This window comes from Perna viridis, chromosome 14 (assembly GCF_037379345.1).
Source record: "Perna viridis isolate PV_CMFRI_1.1 ecotype Kerala chromosome 14, ASM3737934v1, whole genome shotgun sequence".
In the NCBI taxonomy this organism is placed as follows: domain Eukaryota; kingdom Metazoa; phylum Mollusca; class Bivalvia; order Mytilida; family Mytilidae; genus Perna; species Perna viridis.
The window spans coordinates 28,960,523-28,981,346 of NC_142458.1; the positions used below are offsets into that span (position 1 = coordinate 28,960,523).

Genomic DNA, 20,824 nt, shown 5'->3' on the forward strand with positions numbered 1-20,824 from the left:
CCTACCGGTGCATCGGGTTCATGCTCCCAGTTTATGGTGGAGTCCGAGTTGCTCATTTACTTTTGTTACTTTGTATATATTAGTTTACTTATTTTATGTTCTTTGTTGTTGTGTGTGTATGTCTGTTTTCAATGCCTTGTCTTTGTCCCTGGATTACACATTCTTTTGATTTCCATTAGAATCTTGTTTCCTTTGGAAAACAAATAAAAAAAAACATTTATTTATATAAAATGATTTTAAAAAGTTAATCAAGCAAAACAAAATCACCTTTTTGAAGAGCTTATCTTGCAAATATGTTTCATCGGAGAACGTTGTTGTGTTTTGCTGAAAATAGTTTCTCAGTGGTAATTAGTAAAGTTTCTTCGACTGACGAGTTCGTCGGAAAATTGTAAAGGGAGATTACTCTGAAATTTCTAGACTTTTGTTTAATTTGACGAAAAAATCTGAAAACCTCGAATGCTTTAGTATGAAAGTCATGTGACTGTAAAATTTGTTTACATGAAGATGTCATGAGTTTGCCAACTTTATGAATGAGCAGTTTTATTTCGCAAGAAAGTAATGGTAAGTTATTTTATCAAATAAGTATTGGGATCATCAAACATAAATGTTTTATGAAAAATGTCGAAATTATTGTCTAAATAGTTTTTTTTATACCTCGAATTACCCTGTCCCATTTCTCGAACCGACACAACATCTACAAATACATATCATTTCTAATTCAAAACCGTTGCAATACTACATCAGACTTCTTTTGGTTGTCTTGATACAAATATACATAGGTTGTAAATGAACTTGGCACGTTGTCATAATGATTTGATTGATTTAAGCCAAAAGGGGGGGGGATAACTTATACAATGTCAAGCTCAACACAGGGCATTTTCCTCTCTTACTTACTGCAGCAGACAGACATTTTGAAATTATCAAGCTTATTCAAAATATACCTCAGTTGACAATCAATTAACCTTGTGTATAATCATTCGCTTTTTCCATCCATTGCAAGTTTTTTTGCATTTTCTGAGAGGGCTTGCTGCAGCGTTCAGAGTAAATTTTGAATTTCCAATGCTGTTTGGGAGCTTGATACAATGTATATGTGAAGATAGGGGATTTGTGGCATATTTGGGTCAGGCCGGTTTATCTCAGAGATTTTAGGTTTTAATGTTCATACTTTCTGGTGATTTTGGGTCTAAATTTTCTTATTTTCTGGAGATTTCAGGTTACAATTTAAGTAATTTAAAGCAATTCTCTTTGCAAACATCTTTGCACTTCATGATCTCGGAGGTGTCGCTTAATACACGTAGTTGCCTTTGATTAACTTACATTGTACATAGAATCCCAAAAGCTACATTGCAATTCAAAACCTGTTACAGCTTAATTCATTAATAAAAAATCTTCTTTTAAACAATATTTTGAACTGATAATTCAGAACGTTTTAAAAATCAATTTCCAAATTCAGAGGTATTGATGATTAAAAAATTAGGATTTTTCCACCTTTGCACATCAAATAAGAATGCCTATGGTTAGAATCCCTTCAGTCATGTACCTATACTCGTTTCCATATCTACATTGTACCTTTGTAGATTCTTCAGGAGTCTTACTTAAATTACATGAACAATGTAAGGTGAAGTTACTTATACAAAATGTTACGCCTCCTACATGTATTGTTTTATTAAAGTTGTAAACATAGATCTTGGAAATTTACAACTACATACATGTATGAAGTCACATGTACAAGACCTAAACAGCTAGACCAATTCTGCCCAGGTATAGTTTTGCACAGCCTAAATGTGTTGTATACTCAGATAACTTGAATTCCTTATAAAGAAAAATATCATTGTCATATATCTGTATATCTTTTTCTGACTTATAGTGGAAGTTTATCTGCCTTCAGCTTTTTCCCAGGATATTTCATAGGAAAATTTAAAAAAAAAAAAAAACAATGTAACTGATTGGTTTAGTCAATTTGGTCACTCAGGTTTTGATGACTGACTTAACCTCAACAGTGCACTCTTTTATACATTGTACATGTATATCATCAATGATATGGGTATATACATGTAATTTAATTTTAGAAGTAACAAGCTTTCTGTTTGGGTTACAAAATTTGTTCATAATCTCATAGACCAAATTTTGTTATGTGATTGTGATGTCATCAACAGTTTTTATACACTTTAATGAATTTTGTATGACATGTATACATGTAGGTACAGTAATTTTTCATCATAAATTGATTATTTGATTACATTCTAATAAATGTAGTTATTTCATGCGAGACCAACAGTGAAAATACATGTAGGTCTAGTGACCCTTCAACTTCATCTGTATGTCTGTTCATGTTTTAGGAGTACCTGTACCCTCTAAATATAATCCATAACTCGAAACTTATTTAGTTAGTATGATTTACGCTTTGCACAGTCTTAATATACATGTTAAAGATGTGCACTATTTATTATGACGAATTTTAATCAATTTTTTTCTTACTTTTTTAACAAGTCATTTTTCTGTCGCATGCATGCTATGACACATTACTTAATGTATTTTTTACATATCGAAGTTACATGTGCTGGTACATGTACATATATAACAGTGACACACTGGGCTTGTTATTTTGGTCAACCACAGCTCTCTAACACCATTGTACACAAACATGTTCATTTTACATGTATTTTCATTTTTTAAGATTAACATACATGTATATGTGATCACATGTTTAGTATGGTATGGTGTAAACATATATATTTACAAGTGCGTGTAGTAATGTACCCATGTGATACAATGTGTAATTGTAAAATATATAAATTATCAAGTATATAAGCATTCAAAATGATATCTAATACTTATGCATTGAGTATCAAATCCACTGGCGTCAGTTTCACAAAGAGTTGTAAGTGTAAAATTGGTTGGAAGTAATGATGTCATAAACTAAAATAGCATTGTGACATCATGATATACGATCAATTTCACACTTACAATTTTTTGTGAAACCGACGCCTGGATCTTATTTTTTTCTATTTTGTAAGCTTGTCAAATCATTTTAATGATTCAACTCAATTGTCTGAGTGCTTTGAGATAGTGCTGAATTAAATACCAATTATAAACATGTATGGTTTGTATTTAAATGAAATTGAATCATTGCTCCTAAACCTCTTCAAACATTAAAGAATATTTGTACATGTACATGTATTTCATATTTAAGTTTGACGATACAAAATGTGTTATCCCTTAGAAAGCCCTTTCTGCTTTACCATGTACATTTTTTGTACATATTCATGGTATGATATAGAAGGGGAAGAAATTGCTTATATGTACATGTACATGTATCTACTTCCAGAGAACCAAGCTTGCAGTTTATATAAATCACCATGATGGTCTATCTGCATGTTCACATTGACTTGTTTGTGTTTAAAATCTCCTTAACCATGCATTTTGATAGATTGATGTTGATGTATGTGAAGTTTATTTATCATACGGATATATACATCATAGTAAGATAATGACAAATACACTTGTGTATTGGAATGAAATGATAAAATTAGCTTTGATTGATACTTATATCAAAACAGGAAGTAGAACAGATGTGATAAATTTCAATAATTGTTTTGGATATTCCAGTTTTGTTTTCATATTTTTATCTCACCTATAATTGTCATACATGTATTTCCATCACATATTTAACACCAGTTGAAGAAGACAGTTGTATTTTTGGAATTAGATGGGAGACATTCCTGTTTATGTATATGTGTACAAGCATCCACAAGTAATAATACAATCAAAGTATGGATTAAATAGAATGTGTAATGCAGCTTCAAAAATATACATGGATCATACATGTATATAGCATGTCTGTATAATGTAGCTAAAATGTACATGGATCATACATGTATATAGCATGCTTGTATAATGCAGCTTCAAAAATGTACATGGATCATACGTGTATATAGCATGTCTGTATAATGCAGCTTCAAAAATGTGCATGGATCATACATGTATATTGCATGTCTGTATACTGCAGCTAAAATGTAAATTGATCATATATACAAAGTAGCATGTCTGTATAGTGCAGCTTCGAAAATGTACTTGTACAAAAAATGTATAGTTAACTTTGTTTACTGCATTTATTTTCAAAAAGTTGATGAGCAAGATATTATTTACTCATGGAAATTTTATTTTTTTTATCAATCTCCACAACAATTATGTCTTGTTCTCACTGGCCCTGTTTCCCATGTCTTTGTGAAACATTTCTTTGATTGAATTTACTCTTTGCTTAAATGCAAATCACAATTCTATCTTTAAATTTACAATGAATCACATCCACATTTTGTCCCATGACTTTTAGTCACATTGATGGATTTACCTTTCTATTCCTGTATTGTTAGTGTAATTATACACTTGTTAAAGTTGTTGTCAGTGTAATTTGAACTTCTCAATCAAAAGTTTGTAGAATGTGAATTGTTTCAGTTTTTTTTTGTCAATACTGGTAGACAATTTTGCAAGATGTTATCTATGGTTCAGATATGAATGGTATGACTTTAGTCTAGGTTTTGATAGGAGATGATTCAATTGTTTTATACTAAATAGGATGTTAAAATGAAACAAACAAAAATGGATTATTGGTATAATGGCATACCAGTTAACCCTTCTACATTTAGGGGCAACTCCCACAAAATTAATGAAAAATTTAGAACCTTTGACCCATATGAAAATGTAAAATTTGTGGAAGGCTTTTGGTTAAAATTACTGCCATATATTTTCCGTGAAAAATACTAAAAAAAATGCATTTTTACAAAATGTGTTACAATCCAACATTTGCTTTTTTAAGTAAAAATCTCCTACACTATAGAAACAGTGTCAGTGGGAGAGAATCTCCCATATGAAATATTCCAAAGGTAAACAGGTATGGGATTGTGAACAAACTATATAATTATCATGTCATCATTTCTATTGCTCTCTGTATATATCTGTTTTGCCTGTCCAGTGATATGATTTTAGGCTATGCCTATGATGGATGGAGCTCACTTTCTGTTTACGGTGCACTGCTATGTTGCTATGGGAAAAGTTTCATTAGCCTAGTAATTGTCTACTTCCATATCTACAAATTTGTCACTTCCATTTAAATATTTTTTAGCCATTCACAGTTCTGGTCTTTCATTCTACATATATAGGACCTTGCTGACGCATGCACTGTCCATATAAATTGTCATCACAAATTCTTAGCTTGAATGGGAAGTATGAAATTAAATATTTATAAGCTTTCCAGCTAAATTTAGCATCTACGTAATGTTTACTAAATTCAAGACTTCAAAAATATTTTTGAAAAATCTCATCATCTCCACCTGGAATGATGCAAAAATATGGGAAAGGTTTGGATATTTTTTTAAGGCATCAGTTCAATAGTATTTTGACATACTCATTGGTCTCTGGGTTCTTTATTTAATGCGTTTTGAATTAAGGAATATTAGACACATTTTCAAATCAGAAAGAATGCCTTAATCCCACACTTGTGTAGCATTGACTTCTAGTCAAGTTTTTGTCCTCTTGGAGCAAAGTGAGCAACTCCATGACAACTATCTCACCCAAGTACAGCCCTGTAGTGTGAGCAACACCATGACAACTATCTCACCCAAGTACAGCCCTGTAATGTGAGCAACACCATGACAACTATTTCATCCAAGTACAGCCCTGTAGTGTGAGCAACACCATGACAACTATCTCACCCAAGTACAGCCCTGTAATGTGAGCAACACCATGACAACTATCTCACCCAAGTACAGCCCTGTAGTGTGAGCAACACCATGACAACTATCTCACCCAAGTACAGCCCTGTAATGTGAGCAACACCATGACAACTATCTAACCCAATACCGCCCTGTAGTGTGAGCAACACCATGACAACTATCTCACCCAAGTACAGCCCTGTAGTGTGAGCAGCACCATGACAACTATCTCACCCAAGTACAGCCCTGTAATGTGAGCCCCTTGATTGGTGTTCAACTACAATATACTGTAAATGTAAAATTTTTGCAGATTCTGTCAAGTGAACATATTTGCGAGTTTCAACCCATGAAAAGCATTCTATAGTGTTCAAACTCAGTTTTGCAGGTACTATTTTTCATGCTGAGTGTCAACCACGAAAATAGCAATATAAGTACACCACAAAAATTCATACTTGTATAGTATACGTAAATGTTGCCATCAAGTGATGTACATATTACACTTCAATATGCCCTCTAGAATGTTGGCTTATAAATTAAACGTCATTCTGAAGACTAATTGCAAGCAAAATTTTGAATGTAAATGAACACAATAAATGTGAATTGATGTCCCGTTATTCATGCTCATGCATCCTCTTACTACGACAAGGACGAAACTGCATATTAAACTTGTATTGATTATAAGGTTGAAACGCATTAGAGGGAGGACATTTTTATTGTGTTGGAAAGATTTTATTTATCTTATTGTAACTTACATACATGAATCTGAATTGACCACACATTTTACTAAACTGTGTGAAAATAAATGATGGAGGCAATTGAAAAACTTTGTAGAAAAAATTAAACTTTTTTATACATGTGCCATATAAATTTATAATACTCCAGTGAAGTTTAGATATTCAGTGTTTTGGACTAATGTGACCATGAGTGAATGAAAAATTAGCATGTGTTTGCACAATATAACCGTGTAACATCATTCTAGTATCAATATTTAAGTGTCAACTCCGTTATAATTTTTATAACTGGGCTTCTGATTTACTCATTAGAAGTAGAATAGATTCCAACAGAGCTATGGGTATATTTAATAACAAGGATTTATCAGATGGATCAAAAGAGCTGCAAAGAATAGAATGGATTGAGTCCAACAACTACTATATCCTTAAGTACAATGTATGGAAAAAAAAGGGAATTTATGTTTTTCAAGAGTTACTTGAAAGTACTTTTTCTAAAGTTTACTTACAGTTCATCCATTCGATATTATTGATGGATGGTGTTGACATTTTTTAATAAGATTCAGGCAACTTTTTAAACTAGTGACACTACATGTAGTGTATAAGATATAGGCTGAACTATTGTTAAGAACCAAAATCATTCTAATTTTTTTTCTAAATAACTAAATTGTTGCTCCCTTGATATTTTTGTATTACTGTAGATACATGTATATATATTTGGTTGATTTTATGCTTTTATAATTACAGTCATACCTGTCTTGTATGACCTTCCAAGGAAACTTAGGAATATGGTTACATAAGACAGGTGGTCTCTGAATACAGGTCAAGTTTTGTTATGTATGATTTTTTTTATTATATTATACCCCTATAAGCTGATTTCTCAGCATCTACATGGTGACTTGTACTGTGTCTCCCCAATTCAAGTATTCATTTACTCCCTGTTTAACGGTCGACTTACTAGTTTTTTCAGGTGTTTTCTGTCACAAATTCAACTGAAAGGAATATGCTTTATAAATTAGTATATGCTGTCTACATGACAAATTGTCTCCCTTTCCTAGCTTTGACTCATATGTTTGAACGGGGGTATTCTTAGCATGATGTAGCATACGTCTTGTTTATATCAGTTTTATATTCTCTATGCATACAAAATGTAGTTATGGAGTTAATTTTCTTTATATATACCCAAAAGGTACCTACAAGTATAATTTGATAAAAATTGAATATAAAAATGAAACACATTTGTTATTTTAACTTTTTAAAGAACATCATTGAATGATTCTACCTTTAAATTCTTGCTGGCGTGCCTTACTGTCCCTCATTGAAAGCCCATAGACTTTTATTCAAGATTTTATATGGATGAACATTTGATTAATTATAATAAACTGAGAGGAAAATTTTACCTTTAAACATTTTTACTCATGAAGCCAGATGCATTAAAGTTAATTATTCATTTATTTGGCTTCTGATTATGTCACTCATTCAGTTAAGTGCATATTGTTCAGTTTAACTATTTGCTAGTCTTTGTAATGTTCAGTGTATGTAAAGAGATTTAGAATTTAAAAAAGTTAGGTCATTAGGTACTATCCTAACCTAATTAAATTAAGCCAGGCACGTAGCTGAGGCCAAATTGAAGTGTAGGCAAAATTACAGCAGGGGGTCTGGGGGCCGCTTAAGGCCCACGGCAGGTCCAGGGGGGCGAAGGCCCCTCAAAGCTCTGCTGAGATAGTGTTTTAGAGCATCATTTATGCCTGTCCTGGATGTATTTTATCTAAAAAAAAATGGCAAAATTAAATGCAGGCAAAAGCTTTTTTGCCTAACGGCAGCTACGCACCTGTAAGCTGCCAGAAATGTCATTTGCCCATTTTTAGGAAGTCATTAGTGGAGCCAGTAAATTTAATAGGTACCTGAAGAAGTACATGTGTATAATTCATATGAAGTGGTCACACACGTTGTTCATTGGCTGTTTGTTTTACTCTTTCATGGTAGGGTTATGCCCCTTTCGAATTTCTTCTCTTCTACATGTACTCCCATGTAAACTTCCTCTGAAATACTCCTATCTATTTTGTAGGCTGCTGCTGTAGAGAAAAAAGAACATTTGTATAAAATCCTTGTCATAGGAGAACTTGGCACAGGAAAGACCAGCATCATCAAAAGATATGTTCATCAGTTCTTCTCACAACATTACAGAGCTACTGTATCCTTTATAACTCAAGGTTCAGATATTTTTCAAAAGTACCCAAGAAATCTTCCCAATTAAGGCATAGGTTACAATTTTGATACCCCAAGAACGTGGAGTAGCCATGTGTTATGTGATACTGTCCAAAAAGTAATGTGTCTGTCCAGGGACCAGTCTGTTTCTCATCCCTTTGGTTTCTAGATAATAACTTGAGAACTGATGGATGAATTATTTTGTAACTTTACATAGTTGTTTGGTACCAAGAAGTAGAAGGTAATTTTCAGCTAAATCCAATGTGTTGTTTTGAAGGAGGACATTTTGATCACTTTGTCATCGTCTTTTTTAAACAACTGCAAAAAAATTCCAGTCCTATAATGGTATGGTGCTACCTTCCCTGTCATCTTTGTCAACCTTGTCGTCATTGTCATCAATTCATTATCTGTAGACACTTAATTTTGTTCATATAACTTGAACGTTAACAGGTTGATCTTCATAAAATTTTATAACAAGGCTCCAAACCACAAAAGCAAGGTTTGTATTGATTAAGAAGGTTATAGTCCCAACTGTTTTAGAATTACAAGGGCCACTTAGGGGCAAAAAGTAAGAATTTCATAGATTTTAACTATATATAACTCCAGTAAAATCCTATGATTGTGTCTGATATTGTTCCACAATATTCTAAGCCACAATGGTCAGATTGGTTTTAATTTTTTGTAATTTTAATAGTATGCAAAATAGTGATCATTCTCTACAGAATCCATTTAAAATGTCATAAAAAATTGCCTATTTTAAGGCTCAGTCAAAAATCTGTCCTTACATTCATCTATAATCCTGTTTTGTGCTTAAGACAACTTAATTATACATTTTGAACATGTATGTGGCTTATTTGAGACAACCCTAGACATTTTGATTAGTATACATTTGTATATGTATTAGTACATGTACATTTGTAGCATATTTTTACCATATATATACAATGTACATTATGAAACCCTATTATAGTTTGGAATCTACTTGTAATACAGTCAGAAAATTAAACCCACCTTTTGATTTACCCCTAAGCTAAAAGGGCCCTGTTAGCTATAACTATCACTACAGAATGTATGTGTAAATCATTGTATGTCATTCTCTGTAAATTTATTCAAACATCTATTTATCTGAAACTACTGTACAAATTATAACAAAACTTTGCTTGAGTGTTCTGTAGGATATCTTTAAAAGTACTTATGTTGGGATTTATGAACTGTTGAAAAACATGGACACCATTATTAAAAACAGACCAGTGCAGTCAAGTTGCAGAATTTTGCAAATAACTCAAAAACAGTTTGGTTTAGCTAAAATCTGGCATGAGTAGAATTGTTCAGCTTGATGAGATGGACATTTGACACAATTTTCAGAAAGAGCTGTAGATGGATTGATGATTTATGGATCCTGAAATAAATTCTATTTCTGAATTTTACTTTTCAAACTTCTCTGGAACTATTAGATTGTATTGTAACCAAATTTGGTATGAATGTTCTTAGGGATATCTGAAAAAATTTGTGCATTGGGATTTTTAATGTCTTTCACTTTTACTTAACATAGACATATTGAAGATTTTATAACAAAAACTCAAGAACCAATGGGTTAAGCTAAAATCTTATGGGATAAAATTGATCAGCGTTGTGTCAGACACACCTACAGGTATACCAAAAACTTTATAAAGGTCTGTTGACTGATGTTTGAGTTATTGCCCTTGAAGAGCCATAAAATGGCTGTAAAAGATTTTTTCTATAATTTGAAAATATGTTGGAAAACTAAGATGCTTTCTTTAGATTTAATAATTTTCATGGCAACAGTACAGTAAGGTCAAGAGTATTATTTTGAGTTCTTGCTTTATAAGGCTAAAAGGACTATTTTTTGACATGGTAAGCAGTTCAGGCTTTCTGTATAGCTAGAGCCTTGCATAGTTAGTGTTTACTTTAGAAGGCTAAAAAGGTCATTTTTGACAAGATGAGTGATTTAGGCCCTCAAGAGTCTCAAGTAGTCAGTTTTTGCTTTCAAAGGATTTGTATTGTTTTAATTAAAAATGATTGAAAAATTGTTAAATGTAGGAGCTGTTCTATTTTTCAAGCAAAGTGAAATTGACATTCAGACATGTTGAATTTGAAAAATACTTGTCTGTAGCATAAGTTTAATTCCAGAAATTTTCAGTTCATACATGTCAGACATATGCAAAGATAATCAAGCTCCAAGTACTGTCAACTTCCTGAAATTAATATATACTTTTTTCCCCTAAGTTTAACAGAGTTTATATGGTTTTCATTATAAAAGCTAGGCCTCTATCAAGTTTGTGTTTTAGTTTACCTTGTCAATCAATTTTTGACATGCATACATGAAAATCAATGTACTGGAGTTTTAGTTTTGCAGAGTTTTATATCTGCCACACAATGTGGCATGGTACTATGTGATACTCTCTGTCTGTCTGTCCCCTATCAATTTCCTGATGGTATATACTTTCTTAAAGATTGACAGATCATTTTCTAACTTTTAGTTATTGAGTATCATAAAATACTGATCAAGTTTGAATTTCAGTTTCATTGGTTTATTTTCACATGTTATGGCCACTTTTTAATTGTTATTTGTAACATGGTGCAGCATCATGTAATGTCCAATTAGATGTCCTATATTTCATGTACAGTGTACATGTACATGTATATTATAGGCTTTTAAACAATAAATATAAAATGAAATATTATCTAACTCCAAAAGACTTAATTTGAATATCATAAAGTTTAAATTATGTTGAGTGAATGGATATTTAAATGATTTATGATGTTCTAAGACTATTTTGGCTAATTTAATATTTTATTGGAATTGTTATCTTTGTAGAATGCTATTGTGTAATGTCATGGACCATATACAATTATAGAGCCAATATGTCTTAGGAAAAATCTTTGTTACAATTAAAGTACATTTGATTGTTTTGTTAATTGTGTTTACTATTGTTTATTTTGTACATCATGCATGGATAACACTGTTTTTTTGACAAGCAGGAATACCTCATATCAAAACTGATTTTAGACACATTTGTATGTAACTTTGACGTTTACATAATCAGAAATGTACCTTGACTTAAATTCAAAAAGAAAATTTCTAAATATCAAGATGATACAAAAAATGTACATGTATTTTTAAGGTTATTTTATGTGTTAAAACATAATTACAATGTATTCGTATTTTATGATTTTTTTCTTTGATATTTGATACATTTTGATAATTTCCTTCCTCAGGTTAGTCAGATGAATGATTAAAAGCTTAAAAAACATATGACCTGTTCAAATTTAATGTCAGTGAAACAATATTTTTCATATTAGGAGTAATAATTTTACATGTAAGCAAAGCTAAGATTCAGGGTATCATGAGACAACCACATATAAAGCATCCATATACAAATGGAAATAAAAAGCCATGACGAAGTATGACCTTCACTTGAAAAAAATTGTACAAAACCAACTAACATTAGTTTATAGTCAGGAAATTACAAAGGAGGGAAAGGTGGGAAGGGGTCAAGACAATAACCATGGAGCACATTCCTGACGTAGCTCAAATGTTTAGATTACTAAAATGCAGTAGTAGATCATCAGATTATATTATCTTCATTTTTAAGGAAGTATTGGGGTAAATGTACATAGGATTTCTGTTTGTCTGTCTGTCAATGTACTTTGTTATTGTCATTCCTCTTAAACTGTCCAATGAAATTGGTTCAACTTTATAGTGAGTTTGAACATCATAGAGAAGTGTGCTTATTGCTGGATGAATTGGAAGGGAGATAATCCAACTTGAGGGTTTGACATTCTGTGCAACAGTCTACTTTTACCTCTCTCCATCCTAAATACCAGTACATTCAAATAACTCCATCTTATTGGTATGATCTCAGATGACTAATAATGTCATTGTAAATGTTATGAAATGTCAATATCACCTTAACTTTATTCTCAGATAGGAGTAGATTTTGCACTTAAAGTATTGAATTGGGATGCTGATACCATAGTCAGACTGCAGTTATGGGATATTGCAGGTAAGTGCATGTGCACTGTACCATATAGGCAAATTCAAATTTTAAGATTCACTAGTCCAATACTGCAATGATTAAAAATTTGGTAAACCTACATGTATGTGCAAATCTATGATGTCAATTTAAAGAAATGAATTAAGTGGCTATATACCCAGATCACCTCAATTTACACTTGTGATTAAGCTGTGTCCTTTGATAAGTTAGTGACCATGGGACTTGGATGAATAAACTGTTAGTTGATATGTGATGATAACATGTCAAGGATTTAAAATCTTGTCAATATTTCAACCAGTCCAAAATGTCAAATACATGCACAATGAAATTAGGGAAAAAGCAAGTGTGAAAATCCAAAATTAATCCAGGCTTTCTGAAAATTCATGTTTGTACCAGGAGATCTCTGAAGCTGATCTCAGGGGACAAAATTTAAAAAAAAAGGTTTTACCAGTATCTAATGGTATCATGATCAAAAATGAAATAATGTGAAATCAATCAAGCATGCAAGAAATGTCACTCTTACATTTTTTGTCAATGTTGACCACTGAACTATATTCTAAGTTTTTACTGTGACATCATTGTGAAAATATAGTTTTAAAAGTAACAACTTAGATTTGCTTTGTAATGGGTTCATTTATATTTTACATGTATGTGATTTATTTGAATTAATCAAGGCACAGAGGAATGTCTGAGCTTCTTTTGCAAATTTATAGATACAATGTAATACAGAAAAAGAACTGCCTTACAGTATATTAAGCTAGACTTTTTGAGGGATTACAGCTGAATTCCTGTCAGTGTTTTGTACTGCCACACAGAATTTTAGAAAAATGGTGTTTTTTTTTCAGCAAAATAAACAAAAAAAAATACTTTGGCATGAACTGAGGAAAGTGACATCGTGACCATACTTCTAAACAGTGTAGCAATAATTCTACATTTTGTAGGTTTTATAAAAAATAGGTTTATAACAGGGACAGTAAATCACTTCTTAATATCTGATCGCTACTGATACATTTTTAAAAGCTCAGCTAGAATTGTTGTATATATTTGTTTTGCCATTTTTACAGGTCAGGAGAGATTTGGAAACATGACAAGAGTTTACTATAAGGAGGCCGTAGGTTGTTTTATAGTATTTGATGTGACAAGGGCATCAACATTTGAAGCTGTAACAAAGTGGAAAGCAGACTTAGACAGTAAAGTACAACTATCAGATTCATCACCGGTTCCTTGTGTTCTATTAGCTAATAAAGTAAGAGTTTATTATATAAGCTGATATGAGGATTTCCAACTAGTTTAATGTTTGTCTCCTGCAGCATTGTGACACAGGGAGTTTGAAATACTAGGCTTCCATGCTAAGTGCTTTCACACCTATATCTCTCAACTTATCAAAAAAAAATTATATTTGTTCTTGTATTTATATAGTATTATCTTAAACCTAAACAAATAATTTTGCTATATTTTTACCAGTGTCATCTGAAAATTGAAAGTAAGTGTAGTAGCTGCTTGACTGTGTCTGTCAGTCTGTCATACTTAGGGGTTACCTATTTGAATATTTTGTAGCTCAAAAAGTATTTAACCAATATTATTTAAACTTCATATATATTATAAATGTGCCCATCTGTTTTGGACCAATTGGATTAAATTTTGTTTTTTTAGTGAGTTGTAACAAACAATTTTTTTGTCACTTTTTTTCTGTGAAATTTTGAAATGAATTACACTGGAAAAATTCAATAAACCATTGGTTAATATATGATAATACATATATCTATTTGACAGTGTGATCAGGCAAAAGAAGGTTTGGTTAATAATGCCTCACAAATGGATGAGTTTTGTAAAGAGAAAGGTTTTATTGGCTGGTTTGAAACATCAGCAAAGGAAAACATTAACATCGATGAAGCTGCTAGATTCCTTGTGACTAGAGTAAGTTAGAGTTCATATCCATAGGCAGGGATTTGGCACTATAGAGACCCCCACCTCTCACCTTTGGTAGCATAAAACTAGTTTAAAACTTAGAAATGAGCTTGATATTGGTATAGAATTATTATTGTTGGAAAATTTTGTCCAAATAACACGGTCCAAACTCCTGAATGTTAGCTGGGTTGGGAGTTACAATGGAAGAGGCATATAATAAATTACCGACTTTTTAAGGATTTGATTTAGCTACACCTTCAAACTCTCAGTGGAATGTCATGTGTTGATAGATTTACCATCATTAAAACTTAAGAATTTTGGAACGTTTTTATCACAACAAAAAATGAAGACAACAAAACAAAGTATGAAATGTAATATATGTCTTGATTTGATTAACAATTTTAAGAGCTTTGGCTTTAGTTTTGAATTCATGGGTCAAGTGAACATAATTCTATATTGGGTAGTACAAATAGAAAGTTTTTTTAATATGGTGACAATATATACAAATGTATATAATTATGGGTTAAAGTCACTGGCTGACTGATAATTACTTATGTAAATTTAACTTCCTTCTTGCACATTTTTAACATGTATGTTTTCCTACCATGATACATCTGTAATTCACAGAAACTTTGGTCACAGATTGTATTTATAGTAAAATGTACATTTGCTTTTTGTGTTAGTACTAGGACATGTGTAGTATTTGCCAGCAAATTTTATATTGATATCTATGTAGAAGTAGGAAGTGATAATAATTTAAAAAAATCCTTCACACATCTGTGTGATAATGATAAAGTTTCATTGCACTTAGAAGTTTTGCACAATATGAAGATAACTCCAAAGTTTGGCTATCATCCCATACAAGAAAGCTAGTGAAATGTTAAGTTATCTGCCTTTGAATGAATAAAATAAAACTTGGATTTTTGGAGTTTACATACATACATGTATTTCTGCATACAATAAAAAAAAGTTTCGTTTGAAGTTGTTGCTAAGAGAAGATTGAACTTCCAATGCATGAGGATAAACTAACAGAGTGAATGTACCAGAATAATTTTTATTTAAGGTTGGTGAATACTGACTGTATAAAAATTTAACAGTCCCACTTTAATGTGTTGTTACATGTATGATGAGCATGAAATGAAGACAATGTTCACTGTCTGTACATGCATTTTCAGTTGAATGACAATATAGATATAATTTAAGCTGGTAAGATTTATTTTTTTTGCTCCCTGTTTGATAAAATCACTAATCAAGAAAGGCACATGTAAAGTTTTCTTGAAAATTGCACCCATACAAATTGTGTTAATTTATTTCATCAAGTTGATTAACATTATTTAATGTTAAAAGTTACCATTTTAAAACCTACATACATTAACAGTACTATGTAATATATAAATTAAGCTTGTGGAATATGGGCTATTAAAAAAACTCATAGCCAGTTTTCCATTTTTATTTGAACCATAAGTTGTGACATTTGTAAATATAATAGATATGTTGAGCATTTTTGTTTGATTTAAAGAGATGGTCATAATAATTAATAGAAATTCCATAGGGTTTATTCTGGTATCTTGTTATCTTAAAATACTAATACGACATGTAATCTATGCACTCCTGCAATGATGACAATTTCTTTTAAAAATATGATACAAAACATTTTTGTTATCCATTGGATGATGGATCAGAGAGTTTCTGGATTCTTGAAATTTTTTATTCTTTTTGATGCTCATTTAAAAAAAGTTCAAAGTAAAATTTACTGAAAAATTGATGAAACCTAAGATGGTACAATATTTGGTCACTGCAATGAATACTATTTACAGGGCAATGCTAAAACTGTGAAAAAACAAATACTCATTAAAATATACAAGTAAAATCCCAAGCAATTGCTTACCATGACTTCCATGATAGGTTGAAAAAATCTACACAGTTTTAAAGGGACATTTAAAAAAAATTGTTCTGTTTGGCATTCTGTTATTTAAAGGAATATATGTCACTGGAATTTTCAAAAATCTCACTTAGATATTACAGTACTGCTGTAAGCATTGTCTGTGGCTAAACATTACCTAGATGTTTTTAATTGCTATATCTTTAACATGTTAAATTATTTCATTTTATAATCTCAAAACTAATGCAGTGTTTGAGGGTAAATAGGAATTTCCTTTTGTGTGTGGGGAGGGGGTTGGAATTCAGTTTTCACTTACATTATGTGTACATTGTAATGAAACTTTGGCATCATATGCACTTAAAGGAGTAAAATCATTGTTAAATACATGTAAAGGGAGATAATCCTACTTACAATATAAAACCTTGTAACCAAAGAATTAAGGGATTTTTGGGAAGATTTAATTGAAGGATAGGCTTCATATGGATGTTAAAAAAAGAGAAATGTCTTCTATTTTTATGGAAGCAAATAATTTAGTTTAAGGGTTCAACAGTTGAAGTGTGAGTATCTCTTTGTTAGTCTTATCTACCTTATTAAAGATTCTATACACTGTTCTTTTGTCCAACCTGTTATTATATACTCCAGATGGTCTTTCTTTACATTTGTCTACAAATTATACAAAAACTCATATACCTTTTGAAGTATTTTGATAATATTATATAATTGAGTTTGTCTTTAGGAAGGAAATTTTCATGTTCTTGATGTTTTCTGTTCATTTCAGAGTAAGGATATTAAAACTAAACAGTATGTGAGCATTTCATGCACTGTAGTGAATAAGTGGCATATAAGGAAATCTTTATTTTCCAGATTTTACAGAATGATGAAGCAATAGCTAAAGATGAAGCAGAAACTGACAGAATTATCATTAATGGACATAAAGACTCTCCTTTAGTAGAAAAGAAAGGATGTTGCTAATAGTTCAAGTGCCGTTAAAACAACAAATATGTCACAAATGGGCATCCATACTTTTCTCCGAAAAGTGCTGTTACTGGTAGTTTTACATATCTTTTACAGTAAGTTTATCAAAATGTGTCACCCATTGCCTGATTCTTACACAGAATGTTACTTTTTATGCCAGAAATACATCTGAACTATTAATAAAATGTACTTTCATATGATTATGATTGCAGCCTTGGATATATCCATGCTGTTATTTAAGTACCAGTCCATATAAAATTCATACACTGTCTATGGTACAGGTGTTTCATGATGTAGATAAAAGCCACTGAATAAACAATGCTTTTATCTAAATATGCTATATTTTCACATATCAGTATTTTTACTATATTCAGACCTGTACTTTTGAGAAAAAGCACACCAAATCAAGAACGATGTCTCTTTGGAAGGGCTTCACGTACAATCTTTAAAAGACAACACCAAAATGATAAACTTAGACTGGTTTTTTGGTCTGTAAATGATTATGATCAAATAATTAAAGTGAATTCTGTGGGTTTTTAGGATGCATGAATCACCTCTTGTCTGATTTTAAGACTGCTACTTAATAGATCAAGGATGGATCATTGATCATAGATCAGTGCAAGAATTGAACTTTTTTTTTGTAATTGTTACATACATATTTATATTTATTTCGAGCTTCATATCTATTTTTTTTATACCAATATCCTGGTTAATTATTATTCCTAGCTTTCATAGTTATGTACTATGTTTTGTACAAGATGATATAAATGAAGTTGATTTGCAAAACATGACAGTTATAATTGCAAAATTAGAAGAAAAAATTGTGTATTTTTACTGTTTTTTTTTTTTAATAATAAGTTTCTTAAATTTTAAATCAAATTTCAAAATGTCAGTGCATCTATTTGGTTATTTACAGGTAATGATGTACATGGTTGTTAGGAATGAAATGATGTTGAATTATTATATTATTTGATTAGATTTGTAACATGCTTTCTGGTTGATTGGTTTAATTTGCGCAAACCAAGTTATTTTGTATAACCTGCTGTGGTACTATGACATCATTAACATAAATTAATCTGCACTCTGACATAAATTACCACAACCAAAAAGTTTTGATTGTAAATCAATTCTTAATATTTGGGTTTGAATCCATATGAAATTAAATTATAAGGAATGTTTCGAATTTTGGAACAGAATTTTGTATGACAAATTATTAACATTCCTCAAACATTTTGAATTATGCCAATAAACTAATCTGAATACCAGTGGACAGATTCTATCCACAATCGTTGTTTACAGATTAGTTTTTGAATAAACGATCAATGAAAAAAACAGGTATTTTTGTTTTCCTTTATGAAGATTGTACAAAGCATGTTTTCAAATATGATTTAATAAATATGTCTCAAATAATATGTAAGGAAGCTATGTTACAAAGTTACACATTAAACAAAACAAAAAAAGATTTTATCACATGACCAGAACATTAATAGGGATCTATCCAGGTATTGTCCCTTCAACAAATACCATTTGTTATTTCAGGTTTACTGTTTTGTCATTCTTAAGCTTGTTATATGACTTAAGATAACTCATATTTAATTGTGAGTTAATTTGTTGGGTTGAGTAATGCTTGCTTAAGTATCAACGCTATTTGCTCCTGGTACTATAATTAACTTTATATCATATTGTTTGCTTGACACCCTCTTTTTACATGTACATGTATATTTTTGTAAGAAGGCTTGATAACCAGTGATTTTTATGTATCCCATGAGATTAACTTTTGAAATTATTAGTGATGAGCTTTACTTGTTTTGTTTAATTTTTGATAATTCATGAAATGACTATACATTATACTAATAGTGGTCATGCAGAATAAAATTGAAAAAAAAACTGATATTTTATATGAAAGAGAAAATTATTATAAAAACAGTTTTGTTATTAAAAATGCAGAGGACAAATAGGAAAAAAGGTAAACTTCCCATGGGTCAGACCACAAATACACTATGTTTAAAACCAAAGCATGGTACACTCCTAAATTACTTCGTAGTTTTCAGTTGAACAGTTTTTATTTCATTTGTGCAAGGAGTTCAGGTTTATATTATGTTCATGTTTATACCGCTTACTTTATATAGGTCTTCTGGACCTTCTGTGAAACCAACAAGGGAATTTTCTATGAATTGGATTTGCAATGTATGTATGGATACGTTCATGTTGAAATTTGGTTCCTGTGTTTGTTTTTGTTTTTTTTTTTGTAAAAAAAAATTAACAACAAGGAAAAGGGGAAAGTAGAGGTTAACTTTTATATATCACTACAAACTGATTTTTAAAGTAACATAATTTATTAACTCGGAGATAGAAAATGACTTTTTTAATGTGAAAGAAACATTTTACAGTAAAACAACAACATTATCTGGTTTCGAAAATTGAGATTATTGTCTTCAAATTGTTTGTTTGTTTGTTTGTTTGATTTGTTGTTTCTTTGCCAACCAATTTTACATTTAGTGATACATAAATAAGTGTATGTGATTTCACTAATTAGAAACATCCTATAGCAACAACTGAAATTTATAGCACGATTTGTAAGGTTATATTTCAACATGTACCTCATTTTTGTAAGTAATTAGGCAGGTGTCGGACTGTTTTCTTAAATGTGACCAATATTTCATATTGCAATGACATTCTTTTTTGTTTATTTTTTTATTTTTTAAGATACTTTAAACCTGTCGTTTGTAATGACTATAAATGTGTTTATGTGAAGCGATTATTATTGTGTCAAGTTAAATGATTGTTACTGCGTTAGGTGAAACGATTTGTAGTACAAATTGTGCTATTTAGAAGTCACATCATATCATTTTACGAGACAATATTTTAAATGTAACAATTTTTATATTATTTAACCTTTGTTGTTCACTTCTGGAAAAGCAAAAGGACTTTGCCCTGATCAAAGACAAGATTTACCGTTAATAAATTATTTGGGTATGAAGATTGCTTCTTTCTGTAATTCAAAACATGTTTTTGAAAGGTTATAGTCCTTCAGCAGTAGAGTTTGAGTGTTGTTAGTGAATATCGGTACGAATGTTTATTGTTGTAGCTTAATTCTGTATCATGATTTTAATAAAATAAATTATATTAGTTGCGAACTATTTTTCGTTTATTTTTACATCAAAGAAGTCAACAATTATTGACGTATACATATATGTAGGTGTGACCAACAATAAACGAAAGAGTCATTTTACACTTTTTTGTTTTTGTTTTTTATAAATCGGTCTGCTGTGGTTGTGCTGTTTATCAAGTAAACCGATTTTCGTGGATTTAGTGGTTAACGAAAGTATTTTGTTTCATTCATTCTTATGACATACCATAATGCATAAACCACAGATTATAAAACCCTTAAAC

General features: G+C 30.9%; 1 protein-coding gene across 2 annotated transcripts; it reads left to right on the forward strand.

Moving 5' to 3' along the window:
• Nucleotides 1-418: 418 nt before the first annotated feature.
• On the forward strand, nt 419-20,568 carry LOC148598909 (ras-related protein Rab-32-like). Of its 2 annotated transcripts, none has more exons than XM_088560289.1 (6): nt 419-561; nt 8,508-8,633; nt 12,597-12,675; nt 13,731-13,912; nt 14,440-14,583; nt 17,321-20,568. In XM_088560289.1, exons 1-6 carry the CDS (start codon nt 559-561, stop codon nt 17,426-17,428), a joined length of 642 nt encoding a protein of 213 aa, XP_088416415.1. In that variant the 5' UTR covers nt 419-558; the 3' UTR covers nt 17,429-20,568. The 2 variants fall into 2 exon arrangements, with proteins under 2 accessions (XP_088416415.1, XP_088416414.1); XM_088560288.1 differs by lacking the exon at nt 419-561 and adding an exon at nt 3,612-3,754.
• The last annotated feature ends 256 nt before the right edge of the window (nt 20,569-20,824 follow it).

Coding starts and splice junctions, on each gene's coding strand:
- LOC148598909 (XM_088560288.1), top strand. CDS start 3,710: ATGGGAGACATTCCTGTTTATGTATATGTGTACAAGCATCCACAA. Junction 3,755..8,507: donor ATGTGTACAAGCATCCACAA/GTAATAATACAA, acceptor TCTATTTTGTAG/GCTGCTGCTGTAGAGAAAAA. Junction 12,676..13,730: donor GCAGTTATGGGATATTGCAG/GTAAGTGCATGT, acceptor CCATTTTTACAG/GTCAGGAGAGATTTGGAAAC.